Below are 20,417 nucleotides of genomic sequence, written 5' to 3'. Positions count from 1 at the left end.
CAGAGACATCACCTTGCCAACAAAGGTCGGTCTAATCAAAGCTATGGTTTTCCCAGTAGTAATGTATGGCTGTGAGAGCTGGACAGTAAGGAAGGCTGAGCGCCAAAGAATTGATGCCTTCGAACTGTGGTGCTGGAGAAGACTCTTACGAGTCCCCTGGACTGCAAGGAGGTCAAATCAGTCAATCCTAAAGGAAATCAACCCTGAGTGCTCATTGGAAGGACAGATACTGAAGCTGAAGCTCCAATATTTTGGCCACCTAATGCGAAGAGAAAACTCTCTGGAAAAGACCCTGATGCTGGGAAAGACTGAAGGCAAAAGGAGAAGGGGACGGCAGAGGATGAGATGGCTAGATAGCATCACCGATGCAATGAATATGAACTTGAGCACGCTCCGGGAGAGAGCGCAGGACAGGAAGGCCTGGCGTGCTATGGTCCATTGGGTCACGAAGAGTCGGACACGACTGAACGACTGAACAACAACAACAACATGCTGGATCAGCTCAAATGCCTATCTAGGTCCAGCAGTCTGTTCCCAATAAACCAGTTGCCTACTGGAAGCCCACAAGTAGGACATGAGTGCAATAGCATCCTCTCTCTTCAGACTGTTATTTTAAAGATTAATCAAGATGACCCACCAATGCTCATTCTAAGATTCAAGATAAGAAAAGCGTTATATCCTGCCTTTTGCATCCCTCACTCCAAAGAGAGAGGCATTCTAACTTTCAATATTAAATGAGGAATTGCTTCCCCTCAGGCCCATCAGGTACATTATGTACAGTAAATTAACCTTATGGCTCTTATTGTCTAACTCTTCAGTTTGCTTAGAAATGTTAATTATGAGTTTCCCTTGATGAAGGATTTTTAATCTAGATATGGAGTCATCTTGATTCCTTTCATATCAGGCAATCCTGATTTATTTTAGATACAGGTTTTCTTGCACAGTCTTCTGATTTAAAAACCAAACCAGAAACTTTCTGGCTTTTGCTCAGTGCTCTGCTCCACATGTTCAGCTGCAGAAAGAAAACTCGCTTAAAAGGCAATTTAATGTCTGTCTAACCAGCAAATGCACTGCTCTGCATTCTAGGGATGGGATGGACGGCTGAAAAGGATTTGTTTCAATCCTTGGGAAGTTTTAAGTGAACTTCCAAAGTTCTCTCACCCATGGACCCATATCACATTTTCAATCCAGTTCGTCATGAGAATGTCAAACCCAAATTGGCTAGAATGCTCATTGGCATTACAAATGCCCCTCCTTAGTTCTCTCTCCTGCATTAACACCAGACCAACAGCTGCAAGAGCGGCTCAAAGCTAGAGTTTGATCTTCTGCTACTGGTGGGATGCCAAACAGCAGCCTTCCAAGAGCCATGGCTAAAGGTCAGCTCTCCAGATCAGAGATGACCAGGCTCAGCCTAGGTTTATGGGCTGAATCCGGCCCCTGGAACAACCTTTGGTAGTGGCCCTACCCAATTGTAATCAAAATATTTTAATCTAATTCTAATCCAGTTACTATTTTAATTGGGTAGTGGCCCTACCTGGTTTTAATCAAAATGGTTCAAAATATTGCCTCTGGGTTCAGTTGCAAGTAAAAGGAACAAGGAGAGTTAGCTGCAATCCTGTGCAACTTACCTAGAAGTAGCCCCCTTTGACCTCTGCTCGTTACTTCTGAATAGACACGTGCAGTGTTGGTGCGGTGTCTTTTATGTGGTTGGTGCCTTTTTGTCAGGGTCTGAGTACAGCTGCTGCCACACGTAGCGAACCATTGAACCGCAGATGGCAGCACTTCAGTGAAATACTTTTTGACTCTGCCCACCAGGCTGCCCATTGGTTCCTCCTGGACAGGAAGGAGTGCAAGAGAGCTTCCAGTTAAGCATTGCTTGAACAGCGATGTCTTCCTGAGGTCTAGTGTGTTTCCTTGGCTGCAGCCCTCCCGCCAACTGAGGCAGGAGAGCACAGTGGCCACATTCCCCGCCCCCGTCGCCGCCACCTCATTGCTGCCATGTTGTCCCACACTGCCGCTGTGTCCCCAACCCCACCCCATTGCCAACGGCGCCACATGCCCTCTGAGAGTCCTCTCAGTGCAAGCTAGAGGGCATGTGGGCAGACTCTCTGGAGAACCATGTCAGCCAGAGAAAGCAGCCAGTGTGGCTCTACAGAAAGCCAGCCAGGCCCAAATGCCTGGCTCCGAGGGGATCCTTCCTCAGAGCCAGGCATTGTGGGAGGGGTATCCCTGGAGGTCACCCATGGTACAGGTGATCTCCAGAGACACCTCTCCCTCAGAGCCAGGGATTTGGGCCTGGCTGGCTCTCTGAAGAGACACACTGGCTGCTTTCTCTGGCCAATGCAGCTCTCCAGAGAGCCCATCCACCCTCCGGCTCTGAGAACAGCCACTCGTCTTCTGTTTTACTCTGAGGATCTCAAAGCAAGTCAGAGGATGAACAGCTGCTGTACAGAGCCCCGCCCCCCAGGCCACTCTCTCGCTGCGGTATTTGCGACATTGGGAGAGTGGGACTGGCAGGACTCTCTGGAGCAACTGCTGGATGGGCATCTGTCCCAGAGAGCCCAGCAGGCACCGTTCTCCTCCTGCAGCAAATTCCATGGTGGGAAAGCGACTGGCGGGGCTCTCCAGAGCACCCACTGTAGTGCCGCCTTACTGGAATGAGGCAGCAGTGGCAGGCTGTCCTGCTGGGGGTGGGAGGAATGCACAATTCACTGCTCCTCCCACTCTGCAACCTGAGGTGGGGGATCTGCCCCGCCCCATGAGGGCCAGCCCTTGGTTGTTCCTGGTTTGTTCTTTCTCTTTGGTCCTGACTGTTGGCTCGTCTCATGGCTCCTGCCTCACCTTACATTGCTGCCTATGGCCCAGCCATGATACTGCTTCATATCAATGCTGCCGTGTTTTATGGTGTGGCTAGTTCAGGAAAGAAAAAGGACCCTTGCCAATCTCACATCTTGACTTCTTGAGTGGACCTTTCTGGAAGCTCATGTGATCATGTGATCTTCAGTGCTGCCCAGCTGATGACTTTGTTCAAGGGCGGTCATGTGTCCTACTTTGCAGAGTACAGTCCTCTCTTTGGAGGGCTATCAGAGGACAGCCCTTTCTTGGAAGTGTCCTTTCTTGCCCAGTTTAAAGATAAAGAGCCATAAAGAGGGAGAACAGCGGCTCATCAACAATTAGCAATACCTGGATAGCAGACTCAGCAGGCACACAGTCTTCCCTACCGTGGTAAGAATTCCTGAAACTAATAATTATAGTAATTATTTCCAAATTGGCACCTCTACATATAAATCAGCATATGCAGATTTTATGCACTCTCACACCCTTTTTGTCCTCTTTTTGGTGATGTGTAAGTGGCAACCTTATCTCGTACCAAGCATAGCCCTGTGCAGGTGTTTGTCTGCTCACATGTAGGGCTAAAGTGGGGAAGGGGACATGGGTGCACACATAAGCCCTGCCCCCAATGTCCCTGGCTACCCAGAAGCCAGTAATGTGTGAAGGTCTGTGAAAAGGGCTTTGAAATGCATTAGGCTAAATGCACTTACAGAGTTCCTGTTATTGGAAATCCCAATAAGGAATCAACATGATTTTGATCAATGTTGAAGAGCTTTTCTAAATGAGGCTTTTAACTTGCACCTTTACCAAGGCTTCTGCTTCCAGATTCTTTGCGATTAAGGTTGGCTCCTTTGCATGTGCTTTTTTCAAAGTTTTCTCCCCCTCTTCCTTTCTATATGTTCCACTACACCATACTAGGTGGTGCTGTGGTATAGTGGAATTGCACAATTACACTAGGTTTCTATAATGCCATTCAGAAAAAAATACTAGACTTTGCTTGTTAGGAAAAAAACACACGTAATAATGGTTGCAAAGCATGGGAGAGGCCCAGGAGGATGACGATGTCGTGTAAAGGACCCACAACTACTATGAGTGAGGAATTACGAGTGCACAATACAAGCCTTGGGTAGAAAGGCTCCAGAGCTCTAAGCGGCAGCCAGGCATGTGGGGGCATTGGGGGCGGGGCTTATGTGTGCATTCACATTCCCCTCCTCACTTTAGCCTTATACGTGAGCAGGCAAACTCTTGCTTAAGGCTCATATGTGCCCCATATCTGTCTTGTTAACCCGTTACGGCTAAATTACTAGAGTGGGAGAATATAGGAGAAAGCAAAACTGACAGATTTGTCCATTTGGAGCACCGAGTGGTCGATTCCTCGTTCATAAGTAAGCCACTAGTACGAAAAAGTGTTTTGTGTTGCCTCAGACTGCTTTTTATTATGCATCTAATGTCCATCGTTATCTAGTATGGCTAACGGGCTTGTTGTGTTTCTTTGCAGTAAACAAGTATGTGGTCAAAGTGTTTACAGGCGATGTAAGTGGCAGTGGAACAGATGCTGACGTTTTCATTAACATCTTTGGCCAGAATGGAGACACAGGTAGCATTTCCCAATGAACTGTTTCTTTTGGTGTCTGCAGCAAACCAAGTAGCCGAGTGATGAACAAAATTGAGGTTGCTGTGATTCTGGGAAAGGTGCATTGCTTCTGGCATGATTTCCAAGAGCTGGCTCAACATAGCTCAAGAGCAGCCTTCCTTGAGCGTGTGCTCTACAGATGTGTTGGGCTGCAACTCCCAGCATCCCCAGCCAACATGGCCAATGACTATGCTGGGAGGGGATCATGGGAGTTGCATTTCGACACATCTGGAGGGCACCAGTTTGGAGACGAATGGTGTAGTGGCTGGAATGTTAGACAAATACCACAGAGGCCCAGGTTCAAATCCCCACTCAGCCACGAAGCTCACTGGGTAGATTTGGGCCAGTCTTTTGACATCACCTACCTCTCAGGGTTGTTGTGAGAATAAAATGCAGTGTGTGTGTGTGTGTGTTGAAAGAGAGCTTTGTATTCTACCCGAAGCTCCTTAGAGGATAGGTGGGGTAACAAATATTTATTTATTTATTTATTTTCATTTCTATACCGCCCAATAGCTGAAGCTCTCTGGGTGGTTCACATACAATAATTTCCAACCCCATCTTTGTTCCTCAAAGTGCTGCAAAGCCTGGGCGATCCAGAGCTGATTCACACAACCAAAGTGGCATGCTAAGCGAGTGAAATGAGCAAATTGTGGCGAGTTGCGCCCTGCGTGTATTGCATGGCTGCCCTTTTAGAATTTTGCAAGAAATTGCCCTTTCAAATTACATTTCAGTCATATGTTAAACAACTATCAAGACAAAATACTGAGTCTCTCAACTGACAATAATTTTACTTGATCAATCATATACCGTTTAAAGAGTGGTTGATTAATAAATGAACCCATTGAATTTATATACAGTTACATATTACCATACCTCAGGGTAGGTGCCATTTTGAGATACTGAAGGGAGTGTAAGATAACATATGATGTAATAAATGAAAACTACTATTCCTTAGTAGACAGAAAAGTAATCTTTAATATTTCCTTTTCATGACCTGTTACAGTCACACATCAAATCAAAAGAGCCCCCCACCCCATCCCCAAACTCAGAAAAGTATGCCGTTAATTCACAATGGCATCACTTTGCAATTTGCTTTCACAGATTGCAGAACTGTCCCCCGGCCACCAGTTAAAATGTTCATTGACTAATCTGCAGACTAGCAGTGCAATCCCACATCTCCCCCATTGATGACTGGAGGGGGTTAGGATGTGGTGCTTGCGCTTCTCAACCAGTCTCTGTTTGTGGAGAGGAGTGCCATTGGCATGTGTTTGGGTGCTCAGCCATGGCAGAGGCTACTACTGCACGTGGGTGAATCAGTACCAGTGGTGGTAGCAGGAAGAAAGCCCCAAAATGGAGCATTCCTTGGGTGTCTTGGAGCAAGGCCCTTCACCTATGCGCAGGAAAATTTGCTCTGCGAACTTTTAAAAACCCACTCCACCAGAGAAGAGTAGGAAAAAAACACCGTGTCTCCCCCCACCCCCCGTCCATCTTTTCTTCCCTGGAGGATAGGGCTGTGATCGAGGTATTAGATCAGCCTCATTGTTTTTTTGGTCCCCATCCCACTCGGGTCTGCTGTGCTAAATGATTATTTATTAATTAATTACATTTCTATACTAGCCAATAGTCAAAGGTCTCTGCATGTTCCAGTCCTATATAAAACTTACCTGGGAGTAAGTTCAAATGAACTCAATAGGACTTACTTCTGAGCAAATATGCCTAGGATTGTACTGTAAAGCTTGTTTTTCTACAAATAGTATATATAATTGTAATAATGAAAAACAAATGAAAAGGGAGTGGGGTGCGGACCATGTATCATAGTTGAAGTCTGCCTGTCCAAAATATCTACATTGTCAGATCAGGTTTTCCTTATTGTTTTACACCATAGAGAACACATGTTGAATTGCTCTTGGTGTCATCGAATTCCAATACTGAATAAACAAAGTTCAATTTTTCCTAAAAATTTGAATAAAAATTCAGTTTTCTGGACTTTCTCTTCCTAAAGCTTCCTGTAACATGTGAATATATTCATGTTATCTGTTCATGGAGAGGGGCTGTGGCTCAGTGGTAGAGCATCTGCTTTGCATAAAGACGGTCCCAGCCAGGTTCGATCCCCGGCATCTCCAGGTAGGGCTGGGAAACATTCTGCCTGAAACCCTGGAGAGCTGCTGCCGGTCAGTGTCAACAATACTGAGCTAGATGGGCCAATGACCTGATTATGTATAAGGCAGCTTCCTATGTTCCTAGCACAATGTCCCAAATTTTCCTCCTCCAAGTCTCTAAAGTATAAGTACTAAAATAATTTCCAAGCTCAGTCTTGTCCTTTGCAGCCAAGTTAGAAAGCTGTATTGAAATAAGTTGATCTCCATTTCAAAAGCTGGGAGGGAATGGCTTCTGAGTGAGGTGGGCTAGCGATTCCACTGTGTTTAGGGTATCTCTGTTTCATCATCTTTAAAGTGCTCAAAGACCATGTCACATGTTACTCTGTCCCTAGATGGAAAGCACTTCCAGGAAGAAAATAATACGCAATTACAAGTAGATCCTAACAACAGCAAACAAACAAATTTTACGGTGTCCACATGCACTGGGAGTTAGGGCCGGCTGTAGATTGTGTATGTGTGTGTGTGTGTGTGTGTGTGTGTGTACATACCAGGAGAAACCCAGATGTAATACTATATGTGGCCATCTATACACCACTGGCATGTTGTATATACCTTTCTTATTGGATATATCCAACGTATGAAACAGCTCTGGTCATCTGAAGATATCAGACGTCTAGATACTATTGGTGTCTTGCGTCTTTTCTTCCTGGTCTTTGCCTGAGGCTCTTCTAGATGATGTGGATAAATTTGAATTCAGAAATTCTATGGCTTTTCCAGCGAGTTCAAGGTGCTATGAGAGAGGCTGAGTTGCTCCCACTAGCATATCTGTTCACAGACTTTGCAGGCTTTTGTAGTGCCTCAATAAAGAAAAACAAAAAACCTGCAAACGCTTTTTTTTCATCAGAGGACACAGTGAGACAAAAGAGGCGTGTGTGTTCACAGAAAATGATGCAATGTCGTACCATCTTCAGCGGTCTTAATACATTGCCTGTTTCCAGCCTAGGAAAAAGTGTCTCACATCCACATTTTTGATCCCCTTATATATGTGTTGTTGGGGGACAGGCTAAGATACTCAAATCTAGGCCAGGGTGGTGGGATCTCCAACTGAAGGTCCCTTGAGCAAGAAGCTAGAAAAGCAGCAGTCAGTCAGAAGAAGGCTCTGTTCTGTTAAGCAGCGCCTTCTCTGCTCCTAGTATGCATGCAAGTCCTGGCCAATCCAGAGGCTTCATACTGCCAGCCAATCACAGAGGTGGATTCTGCATACTCCTATTCACTTCTGTACCTGAAGACAGCTCTGAGGCCTGACCCCATACAAGGGCCTAGGCATCCTCTGTGCCCCATCATTACATGTCTTCAGGCAGGTCCTGAAGACTTTTTTCATCTTGGCCTATAATTGAGCTTATTTATTGGATGCCATTGTGCAGATGGTGCTAACTGGTTTTAATTGGTAAAATGTTGATATTTTATTGTTGTTGTTTTATCAGTGTTTCATTATGATTTATGGTTTAACTGTGGATGCTGTCTTGGGAAGATTTCCCCTGACAGGCGGCCTATAAATCTTTTTAACAGTGGTAACAATGAGGTTCAAGACTCACGGGTCTCCAGCTGAAATCCCAGGTGCAGGCTCACCTAAAGCTATATTCATAGCTCAGAGTACCTGGCATATGTATACATCTGCATCTAATTTCTCCTCTAACCTTGTCCTTTAATGTGTTCTGGGGCTTAGGAGAGCGGAAGCTGGACAATGACAAGGACAATTTTGAGAAAGGCGCAGAAGACAAGTTCACACTTGATGCACCCAATCTGGGACGGTTACGGAAAATTACCATCGGCCACAATAACAAGGGAGGTTCAGCTGGCTGGTTCCTGGCCAAGGTTTGTACAGACGTGCTTATTTCTCTCTAGGGACACAGGAAGCTGCCTTATTTTGAGTCAGCCCGTCAGTCCACCTCTTGCTCAGTATCTTCTGTGCCAGTGATAGGCAATGTGGCACCTGCATGGGGCTTAATTTGAATAAAACGTGCAAAGGTATAACTGAACAAACACGTCTTTAGCAAGAATTAAAATTATGCAGAACATACAGCAATTGCCCAGTACAATAAATGCAACAACCAAAATTATGGAATTCTTGCTTGCAGCTTTGCAGTAGGCCAAGTGTCCCAATGTGTCTCTGGTTCCACAAGATGCTGGACACTTCAGTAGCCCCTTTGTAGAAGACAATTTGCATATGCTAACTTGCATGTACAGATGCAAATTTAGGAATAATTATTATGTTCAATAGAACTACAGTATATCTCACCATAGCTTTCTAGACTTTTAGCTTTGCTGTTTTAAATCTGTATTTTAAATTCCTGCACTGCTGCTAGGTTTTAATGTGGTTGTATTGTTATATTGTGGTTTTAATGTTCTATATATTTTAAATTGTTTTATTGTGTGCCGTTTGGTTTTAATTTTTGTGAACCACCCAGAAAGTTTTGGCTATTGGGCGGTATAGAAATGAAATGAAATGAAATGAAATGAAATGAAAGAATGAATGAATGAATGAATGAATATAGTGTGGAAGACCAGGTGACCTGTGTGCCTTGCTCAGTCTGCTGTCCAGGTACTAAGTGTCGATGGACAGCTTCAAGACCCTTCAGCTCTCCCTTCTGAAGGTTCTTTGTCTTTATAACAGACTTGGACCAGAGAACCCTCCAAAAAGAAGACATTTTCAAAATAGAAGACAGTCCTCTGGAAGCCCTTCAAATAGAGGACTGTCCTCTGCAAAAAAGGACACATGGTCACACTACCAGGAGCACATCCGGAAGGCAGGTGCTGCAACACTAAACACTCTGTTACAGGCACTATGGAGGTGAACCTCAGGAGCATGCAGCACCGTTAGCAGGACTCCTTGTGAGGACTGCAAGGGGTGACATAAGGGGTGAGGTGATGCCTAAGGCTTTATATGTTAACAAAAGGACCTTAAATGTGGCCCAGTAGCTCATCGGCAGCCAATGCCATTCTTTTAACAGAGGTGTAACATGCTGCTGAAAAGAGCCCCCTGTGAGTAGCTTTGCAGCTGTGTTCTGCGCCCGTTGCAGCTTCCGGACCAGGCCTAAAGGGAACCCCACATTGAGCGCAATAGAATAATCTAATGTTGTGGTTCGATCCTTGTTCACATGAAGACCTGCTCTTGCCCTAGGTTATCATCGAAGACATTGGCAACAAATGCGTGTACGAATTCCCATGCAACCGTTGGTTTGCACTGGACGAAGACGATGGCAAAATTCAGCGAGATATTTTAGTGGGAGGAACAGAGGCGACAGGTACATGCATTTGTGGTTGCAGGTGATGGAAAGGCAAGGCTAAGCTGAGCTTGGGTTAAAGATGGACCATTCAGGCACAGGACAACTAGGGAACGGGCACAAGCAAAGCTGTACTTTCCCCCTGCAGCAACACCCTGGTATCTTGGGGACTTCTTGCTGCTTAAGAAAATGTCAGGCTGTGTTCTCTGGCTGGAGCACACATCTGAGCAGTTCAAAAAGAAAAGAAAAAGAAAAAGCAGGAAACAACTTCCCCTTGCCCTGAAGGTTTCTCCTTTGTAGCAAGGGATTCTTCCCTTCCAATACGTGGGGGCAAAAGATAGGGCTTCTGCTACTAGATTTAGGCTGCATTTAGGGATGGCAGGGAATTCCGCCACGGATCTCGGTGAGGCCGAATGCCAGTGAATTCGGCCCCCTGAACTCCGTGGCGGAACGGCCTGCCACCCCCCTGCAGATCCCCCCCGGGACGAGACTTACCTGGCGTGGATCTTCCGGGCAGCGGCGGCTCCGGTGGCGGCAGCGGTGGCTGCGGCGGCCAGTCTTCCAACCGGCTGCCACTGCCGCCATTTCCAGTGTTAAAAAAAAAAAAAGACGTGATAGGCTACATAAAGATTTACGTAGCCTATCATGGCTAGGTTAAAAACAAAAACAAAAAATGACGTGATAGGCTACGTAAATCTTTAGGTAGCCTGTCACGTCTGACTTTAAAAACAACAACAACGCGCGTACGCAAATGGCGGCGGCTATGGCCGCCGCCATTTGTGTTCCTTATTTTGGCCCGTCTTAGTTTACGTAAATATTTACATAGACTAAGACGGCGAATAAAAGGGGGAACGCAAATAGCGTCCGCTACGCTATTTGCGGTCCCCTTATTTTCAGCATCTTAGTCTATGTAAATATTTACGTAGACTAAGATGGGCCAAAATAAGGAACGCAAATGGCGGCGGCCATAGCCGCCGCCATTTGCGTACGCGCATGTTTTTTTTTTTTAAGTCAGATGTGATAGGCTATGTAAAGATTTACGTAGCCTATCACGGCTGACTACAGGGATGCAAATGGCGGCGGGTACGGCTGCCGCCATTTGCGTCCCTGCTAGCCAGCGGCTGGATGTCAGGCTGCTGGCGGAGCTGGCTGGCAGCTCTGTGGAATCCCCGTGGAGCGGAGCCGGCCGGCGAGGATTCCGGGGGGAGGGACGGAGCACCTCCGAACCCAGCGGAGCCAGGTAAGGCCAATTTCGTACATCCCTAGCTGCATTGCATATAGTGTAGAACGTCAGATACACACAGTATAGCAGGGGTGTTGAACCTCTTTCAGCCCAAGGGCCAAATTCCATTTCAGAGAAGCTCTTGGGGGCTGCATTCCAGTGGTGGGTGGGGCCAAAGGCAAAAGGGGAGGGGCAAAAGGTGAGGGTCAGAAATATTAAAACCCACTAGCATATTCCTTCATTGATTTCATTTATTACATTTCTATACCATCCAATAGAGAAAGCTCTCTGCGTGGCTTACAAACACTAAAACCCTAAAAATACAATATAATAACATAGTATAAAACTATTTATGTACAAATATATTTTACCTTAGCTTTTACTGCCAGTAACTAAGCCTTTGGGAAAGGCATTTCGACCTTTAGAATGGGGAACAACTGTGCTGGGAAACCACCAGATGATTGGTGGTTGGGGAAAAGAGGGTGGAGTCAGAAGAAGGGGGTGTGGTCTTCGGGGGAACCCCGGAGGGCTGGATTTGGACCCCAGGCCTGATGTTCTGCACCCCCGCAGTATAGTGTGTAGCATCCTTTAAGGAAGATATAATGGAAACATAGTGAGAAGAATGCTGGTTAAGCCTGAAGAGTTACACCAGCCCAGTTCGCATATAATGGTTTGGCATTATGAGGCTGAGCTGCAACAAGGCATGGCCCTGAGGAGATGGGAAGCTCCCATCTCCATCTTGGATTCACCATGGTTTGGCCTTGGGTCTGAACCCTACACTGTGGCTAATCAACTATGGTGAGTGAAAATAAGTCAACTTTGTCAACTAAGGGTAAAATCCAATATAAGTCCTTCTGAGAGTTGTTGTTGTTCAGTCGTTAAGTCGTGTCCGACTCTTCATGACCCCATGGACCATAGCATGCCAGGCCTTCCTGTCCTCCGCTCTCTCCCGGAGAGTGCTCAAGTTCATATTCATTGCATCGGTGATGCTATCTAGCCATCTCATCCTCTGCTGTCCCCTTCTCTGTTTGCCTTCAATCTTTCCCAGCATCAGGGTCTTTTCCAGTGACTTTTCTGTTCGCATTAGGTGGTCAAAATATTTGAGCTTCAGCTTCAGTATCTGTCCTTCCAATGAGCACTCAGGGTTGATTTCCTTTAGGATTGACTGATTTGACCTCCTTGCAGTCCAGGGGACTCGTAAGAGTCTTCTCCAGCACCACAGTTCGAAGGCATCAATTCTTCGGCGCTCAGCCTTCCTTATAGTCCAGTCTCACAGCCATACTTTGCTACAGGGAAAACCATAGCTTTGATTATACGGACTTTTGTCGGCAAGGTGATGTCTCTGCTTCTTACTACGCTGTCTAGGTTTGCCATAGCTTTCCTCCCAAGGAGCAAGCGTCTTTTAATTTCATGGCTGCAGTCACCATCTGCAGTGATCTTGGAGCCCAAGAAAATAAAATCTGTCACTGCTTCCCTTTCTTCCCCTTCTATATGCCAGCAAGTGATGAGGCCAGATGCCATGATCTTAGTTTTTTTAATGTTGAGTTTCAAAACAGCTTTTGCACTCTCCTCTTTCACCCTCAACAAGAGGCTCTTGAGATCCTCTTTGCTTTCTGCCATTAGGGTGGGATCGTCTGCGTATCTGAGGTTGTTGATAATTCTCCAGGGGATTGGCCAGGGGAGTTCGGCAGGGGAGGTCAAGGGGGAGGCCCCTAACATTTTTTTTTTATTTTTCTTTACTAACTTTTTTCCATTTATTTGTCTTGTAACACACACTTCCACACCAGTGGGACTCTGCTTTTAACCTCTACTGAGTAGAGGAGCAGGCACAGGCTAGTCTAGAACAATCACAAAGCTAGACACAAAAAGGGAAAAGAGGCAATGGAAGGACAAGACTCTCCAGTGGTGGTGACCTGCAAGGTGTGTGCAATGTTTGTTTTCTTGCCTGAGAACAACATGGCCTACACCTGCAACAAGTGCAAGTTGATCACGCTGCTGGAGGAAAAAGTAAGTGGACTGGAGCGGCGACTGTCAACCCTCCGGGGAATAAGAGAACACGAAGAGTTCTTGAACAGAATGGGGGAACTACAGCAGCAAAGGGCAGACCAGAAGCTTGAAGAGCAACAGCAAGATGAGGCAGTGGGAAATGCTGAGGTGAAGAAAAATGGAGTAGAGGATACTCCTTGGAAAACGGTGACAGTTAGGAGAAGAAGAACTAGACGCCACTCTGCACCAGTGGAAGCGGTGGAGCTGTGGAACCGATTCCAGGTACTTGCAGATGAGACTGGAGGACAGCCTGCAGAGGAAGAATCACAGGGGAACCTGCATGAGAGTGAGCAAGAGGCTAAAGGTCAGTCAAACAGAGGCGATGAAACCCAGGCCTACAAGAAGAAGAAGAGAAGAGTGGTAGTAGTGGGAGACTCCTTGCTGCGTGGGATCGAGACCCAAGTATGTCGCGAAGACCCATGGACTCGCCAGGTATGTTGTCTCCCGGGAGGACAGATTAGAGACGTGACTGAAAGGTTGCCTGCACTCATAAAGCCCACTGACAGGTATCCCTTTCTTCTCATCCATGTGGGAACAAATGATACCGCCAAGCGGAGCTACGAAGAGATCACGTCAGACTTTGAAGCTTTGGGAAGGAAACTCAAGAACTTTGGGGCCCAGATAGTTTTCTCATCCATCCTTCCAGTAGTTAGAAGAGGGATAGAAAGGGAACGAAAAATACTCCGGGTGAATGACTGGCTACGAAGGTGGTGCCGACAAGAGAGATTTGGATTCTGGGACCACGGGCTATACTTCCTGGAAGATGGGCTGTTGGCTAGGGATGGGTTGCACCTCACAAAGGCTGGGAAGAACGTGTTTGGCCACAGCATGAAGAACTTCATCAGGAGGGCTTTAAACTGAATCCTACGGGGAAGGGAGATGTAATGTTGGGGGTAACAATGGACGTAGGCGCATGCACTGCAATGGAGAGAACAGCGCTGATAGCGCCCAATAATAGTCTTCAGACACATGTAGGAAGAAAGCCAGACTATGAAGCACATAGTCTTCGATGTCTATATACTAATGCCCAGAGTATGGGAAACAAACAGAACGAACTTGAACTCTTAATACAGGAGGGAAATTATGACTTGATAGGTATAACTGAGACTTGGTGGGATGACTCTCATGACTGGAATACAGCAGTTGAAGGATATAACTTGTTCAAAAAGAACAGGAGGAACAGAAAGGGAGGCGGGGTTGCACTGTATGTGAAAAATACATATCTCTGCACAGAAATACAGGAGGAGGAGCTTGGTAGCCCCATCGAGAGCATCTGGGTTGAAATAAATGGAGCAAAGAATAAAAGGAACCTGGTGGTCGGAGTCTACTACCGGCCACCCAATCAAGGAGAAGCCAAGGATGAAACTTTTGAAAAGCAAATAGCCAATGTTTTAAGGAAGCATGATGTAGTAGTAATGGGGGACTTCAATTTCCCCGATATTTGTTGGGAGACAAATTCTGCAAAACATGGCCCCTCCAGGAAATTCCTGACTTGTGTGGCGGATAACTTCCTCCTACAGAAAGTAGAGGAAGGAACTAGAGGATCGGCTATCCTTGACTTGATCCTAACCAACAGAGATGACTTAGTGGATAAAGTAGCAGTTACAGGAACTCTGGGGGAAAGCGACCATGTTGTACTTGAGTTCTTGGTTCTAAGGGAAGCAAAAGCCGAGTGTACTCAAACGCGTACCCTGGATTTTAGGAAAGCTGATTTTAATAAACTCAGAACAATGATCAGTAAGGTCCCATGGCAAGCAATGCTAGCGAGAAAAGGAGTCCAAGATGGGTGGGAACTTTTAAAAAAGGAAATTCTCAAGGCACAATCACAAACAATTCCAACAAGAAGAAAAGGTGGAAGACAACAGAAGAAGCCAATGTGGCTTCACAAAAAGCTTAGGGATGACCTGAAAACAAAAAAGGACACATATAGGAAGTGGAAAGAAGGCCAAGTAACAAAGGAAGAGTACAGGCAGGTAGCACAGAATTGCAGGGATGGCGTCAGGAAGGCTAAAGCGGAGAACGAGGTGAGGTTAGCGAGGGATGCTAAAAACAACAAAAAGGCTTTCTTCAGCTACGTGCATAGTAAAAGGCAGAGGAAAGAAATGGTTGTTCAGCTATTAAATAAGGATGGCAAAATGATAACAGAGGACATAGAAAAGGCAGAGGTGCTCAATTCCTACTTTGGCTCAGTCTTCTCCCAAAAGAGGGTCTATGACCCCCCTGGCAAAGGCGAAGTACAGGCTGAAGGGGCAGGATTGCAGCTTGAGATCGACAGGCATATGGTCAAGGAACACCTCATTACTTTGAATGAGTTCAAATCTCCAGGGCCAGATGAACTGCATCCTAGAGTCATAAAGGAACTGGCAGAAGAGCTCTCAGAACCGCTGTCTATTCTCTTTGAGAAATCATGGAGGACCGGGGAAGTGCCAGATGACTGGAGGAGGGCTAACGTTGTCCCTATCTTCAAAAAGGGTAAAAAGGAGGAACCTGGGAACTACAGACCAGTCAGTCTGACATCAATCCCTGGGAAAATTCTGGAGCAGATCATAAAGCAATCCATCTGGAAGCACCTTGACAACAATGCAGTGATTACTCGAAGCCAACATGGATTTGTCAAAAACAAGTCCTGCCAGACAAATCTGATCTCATTTTTTGATCAAGTCACCTCCCTTGTAGACCGTGGGAATGCTGTAGACATCATATACCTCGACTTCAGCAAAGCTTTCGACAAAGTGCCCCATGATATCCTGATGAGCAAACTAGCTCGAAGTGGGCTAGATGAAACAACGATCCAGTGGATCCACAGTTGGCTACAGAATCGGACTCAAAGAGTGCTTATCAATGGGACCTTCTCAAGCTGGGGAGAGGTAACGAGTGGGGTACCGCAGGGCTCAGTCCTGGGCCCAGTGCTCTTCAATATTTTTATTAATGACTTGGAGGAGGAGGTGCAGGGAATGCTGATCAAATTTGCAGATGACACAAAATTGGGAGGGATAGCTAATACTTTGGAAGACAGAAACAAAATTCAAAGTGATCTGGATAGACTGGAGTGCTGGGCAGAAAACAACAGAATGGCATTTAATAGGGACAAATGCCAAGTTCTGCACCTAGGAAAAAGAAACCAAATGCACAGTTACAAGATGGGGGATACGTGGCTCAACCACACTACGAGCGAGAAGGATCTTGGAATTGTCGTCGATCACAAGCTGAATATGAGCCAACAATGTGATGTGGCTGCAAAAAAGGCAAATGCTATTTTGGGCTGCATTCATAGAAGCATCGCTTCCAAATCCCGGGAAGTACTAGTTCCCCTCTACTCAGCACTGGTTAGGCCTCATCTGGAGTACTGTGTCCAGTTCTGGGCACCACACTTTAAGAAGGATGCAGACAAGCTGGAGAGGGTTCAAAGGAGGGCAACAAAGATGATCAGGGGACTGGAAACAAAGCCCTATGAAGAGAGACTGAAAGAACTGGGCATGTTTAGCCTTGAGAAGAGAAGACTGAGGGGAGATATGATAGCGCTCTTCAAGTACTTGAAAGGTTGTCACAGAGAAGAAGGCCAGGATCTCTTCTTGATCATCCCAGAGTGCAGGACACGGAATAATGGGCTCAAGTTACAGGAAGCCAGATTCCGACTGAACATCAGGAAAAACTTCCTGAGTGTCAGAGCAATACGGCAATGGAACCAATTACCTGGGGAGGTGGTGGGCTCTCCCACACTGGAGGCCTTCAAGACGAGGCTGGACAGCCATTTGTCAGGGATGCTCTGACTTGGATTCCTGCATTGAGCAGGGGGTTGGACTCGATGGCCTTGTAGGCCCCTTCCAACCCTACTATTCTATGATTCTATGATTCTATGATTCTCCCAGCAATCTTAATTCCGACCTGTGATTCATCCAACCCGGTGTTTTCATGATGTACTCTGCATATAAGTTAAGTAGACCTACTGAAATGAACGGGATTTAAGTTAGTCATGACTAGGATTTTACCCCAAGGTTTGAAGTTGGCTTCTTTCCACTAACCATAGTTACGACTAAACAAAGACTGCCCAGTTTAGTGGTTAGTCTAAAACAGAAGTGAAAGCTTCTAAATTCCTTCACATGGCTGTGCCCGAGGGGGAAGGAGTAATGTGCAAGGCCAAAGGAAGTTTAGGCCCTTGTGTGCCTGCAAGAATAATTAGTGTGGTGAGCGTGGGAGATAAGAGACTTCTTGGTAGTGGCCCCCCATTTGTTGAACTCTGTTCCAGTTGGTTTCCACCAGGCCCCATCGTTACAGGCCTTCAAGTGGGCCCCGAAAAGTCTATTTACCCTACAATGTAGTTAAGATTCTACTGGACCCATTGTATATTTGGTGATGTCAGGTTAACTGCTAATTTTGATTTTATAATTGATCTTATTATTTTTATCATTGATGTTGTTTTGTTGTACACCTCCTTGGGAGGGTTTACCGAAAAAGGCAACTTATAGATCCTTTAAATAATAAATAATACTAACCTGGGACTTAATGTTATGTCCAAACTAGCCCATTGTGAACATCAAAGCTTAGTGCAAGGGTTGGCGACCTCGTGCCCTCCAGATGTTTTGGACTACATGAGGTACTTCCATCCAGGGGTGGGCAACTTTGAGACGTCTGAGGGCCATTTTTGCCCCATGGACTGCCCCTCTCAGGGGCCATTGCTCCACCAACCCCTCAGCCCGTGGCGCTGAACAAATAAAAAAATAGAATAAAAAATTAAAAATGCCATCCAGAGCAGCTATGGAGCACCCAAGGGGTCAACATTTGCTTATTTTCAAGCTAATTTTGACCCTTCTTGTGCTCAGTAGTAGCTACAGAGTGCTAAAAGGGTAAAAAAAAAAAAAAGGGGGGGGAGGGTCAAAATGGGCACTCCAGTTGTCATATTGTGTTTATTTTCACTTTTGCAATTTTGTGGGCAGTGGGGGCTGCATGCCATAATCCTTGACCATTGGCGTTGGCAGTTAATATGGCAGATAGTCCTGGCCAGGCTGTATTCCTGTAGCAACAGATGGGGGTGGGGAGCACAGCCATCAGCAGAGGCCCTGGCATCTGCCCAAGGATGCCAGGTGTTGGTTCTGCCTAGTTTTGTAACAAAACTGGCAAAACTCAGAAGCTCTATGGAACAGTTCGGTCTCCACATTATGGAGAACTGGATGTCTCTTGGCAGGTTGGACTCTGATAGGCATGCACATGGCCTTCTTTTCAACATATTGTCATACACCAGCCTTCCCCAACCTGGTGCCCTCCAGATGTGTTGGACTACAACTCCCATAACCCCACAGTCAGCAGTAGTCCAACACATCTGGAGAGCACCAGGTTGGAGAAGGCTGTCATAGGCTGTGAGGCAGACATCTGTTATTACAGTGGTGCCCTGGGCCTCCAGGGCTTTGTCCTCCAAAGGACACCAATGTGCTCAAGGCTGCCCGAAACTTCCTGCCCCCTGGGGAAGGAGGCAGGGGAAGGATACAGGAAACTATTCTGGGCCTTGAGACATCTGGGCAAGCAACATGCCTGCTGGGAAACGGCTTGATCCAGGCTTCCGCCAGTGCAATCACAGTCTCCATGGTGAGAGTCGCCTTTTCTAAATGGCTTAATTATTTATTTAAGCGGCTGATGGAAAAAGCTGCCCTTGAGATCCGCACTGATCAGTTTTGTGCTTCAGAATCTGGCCTGGTAAAAAAAAGCCATGTCTTCTTTCTCCCACTCATTGGGTTCTCCCACGGTACAAACCCCAACATTGGCCCCATTGCCAGGTTTAATTACAGCTCCAGCAAACAAAAGAACAAAAGAAGCACTGAACTGCCTTAGCAGATGGCCACAGAGGAAATCGGAACTTTCCTTTAGGACGCCGTGGTGGCGCGGCCATTTTAAGCAATACAATAAAATACGCAGAGTACACGTTTCCTTCATTGTCTGAAGAACCCAAATGACCAGAGACTGCAATGAGGAATTCTAAAGCAGCTGGTGGAGGCTGGTGGCTCCGATGTCCATGGGGCGGTGAATCTGCTCCAGGTTTCAGTCAGAACCAGTCAGAACTCTAAAGGAGCTCTCCAAGATGTGAAACCCTGAGCGGATCCACCACCCCACTGACATTGGAGCCACCAGCCTCCACTGAAAATAGCTGGATCTGTGCCTATCGAGGCTGGAACAGGGGTGCAGAACCTCAGAGCTGTGGGCCAAATCTGGCCCACTGAGCTTCCTGAGAGGGCCACACCCCTTTCCTCTGGCTCCACCCTTCCCCCCACTGCTAATCATTTGGTAGTTTCCTGGGTCTTACACATTTCCCACCCCCTCCATTCTAAAAGGTTGAAATGCCTGTCCTGAAGCTTAGTGACTGGCCATGAGAGCTTTCAGCTAAAATATGCAGGTATTTTTGGCATTTTGGCCCTTCCCCATTTTACCTTTGGCCCCGCCCACTACTGCAATGTGGCCCCCAAGAGCTTCTCCAAAATTGAATTTGGTCCTCAGGCTGAAAGAGGTTCAGCATCCCCAGGCTGGAAGACAGAACTAAGGGACTCTCATGTTTTAGGTCTCTAACTTAGTTCTTTTCCTTGCTGGGAACAAGGATGTGTCCTTATACCATGGGTCCATCTAGCTCAGAACTGTCTTCACTGACTGGCAGCAGCTCAACAGGTTTCAGGCAGGAGAAGCTGAGGATGGAATCTGGGACCTTGTGCATGCTATGCTGGCTGGGGATGATGGGAGTTGTAGTCCAAGACATTTTGAGGGTGCTGGGTTGCAAAGGCTGCTCTGATGCTACTTCCCCACCAGGATGATCGTTTGTATGGTTAACCCTTGGAACAGAATCACCCTGTCGGTGCCTTCCTGTTACAGGAAAATCTAGATTCCAAGTTCCTGGTGGGGCCTGTTGTTCCACAGCCAAGGCCCTCTCTCTTGTCCTAGCCAAACAGCTTCCTCAGAGGCCTCTCTTTCAGCTCTTAGGGAGCGGCCAAGATACAATGGGAATCTATTGTATAGCAGAACCTCCGCAAGAGGTAGTGATGGCCAGCACTTTGCATGGCTTTAAAAGGGGATTGGACAAATCATGGAAGAGAAGGCTCTCAGCGACTACTAGTCCTGCTGCCTCTCTGCTGCCTCCAGTACCAGAGGTAGTATACCTGTGTACACCAGTTGCTGGGGAACATGGGCAGGAGGGTGCTGCTGCACTCATGTCCTGCTTGCACATTTCCTGTGGGCAGCTGGGTTGCCAGGGTGTGAACAGAATGCTGGACTAGATGGCCCCTTGGTCTGATCCCACATGGCTCTTTTTAGGGTCTTATGTTCTC

General features: G+C 46.6%; 1 protein-coding gene across 1 annotated transcript in view; it reads left to right on the top strand.

Moving 5' to 3' along the window:
- The window catches only part of LOXHD1 (lipoxygenase homology PLAT domains 1), a 260,472-nt gene that overhangs the window by 39,517 nt on the left and 200,538 nt on the right, over positions 1-20,417 (top strand). Inside the window, exons 6-8 of the mRNA XM_084829637.1 lie at positions 4,331-4,429; positions 8,291-8,439; positions 9,746-9,869. Of these exons, the coding sequence (XP_084685763.1) occupies positions 4,331-4,429; positions 8,291-8,439; positions 9,746-9,869 (372 nt within the window). The remainder of the gene's footprint in view (positions 1-4,330; positions 4,430-8,290; positions 8,440-9,745; positions 9,870-20,417) is intronic.

Source organism: Heloderma suspectum, chromosome 2 (assembly GCF_057233095.1).
Source record: "Heloderma suspectum isolate Gila_16-S chromosome 2, 16-S_ref, whole genome shotgun sequence".
Lineage (NCBI taxonomy): Eukaryota > Metazoa > Chordata > Lepidosauria > Squamata > Helodermatidae > Heloderma > Heloderma suspectum.
The sequence above is the reverse complement of the archived record's forward strand: the minus strand, read 5'-3'. Positions and strand labels throughout refer to the sequence as shown.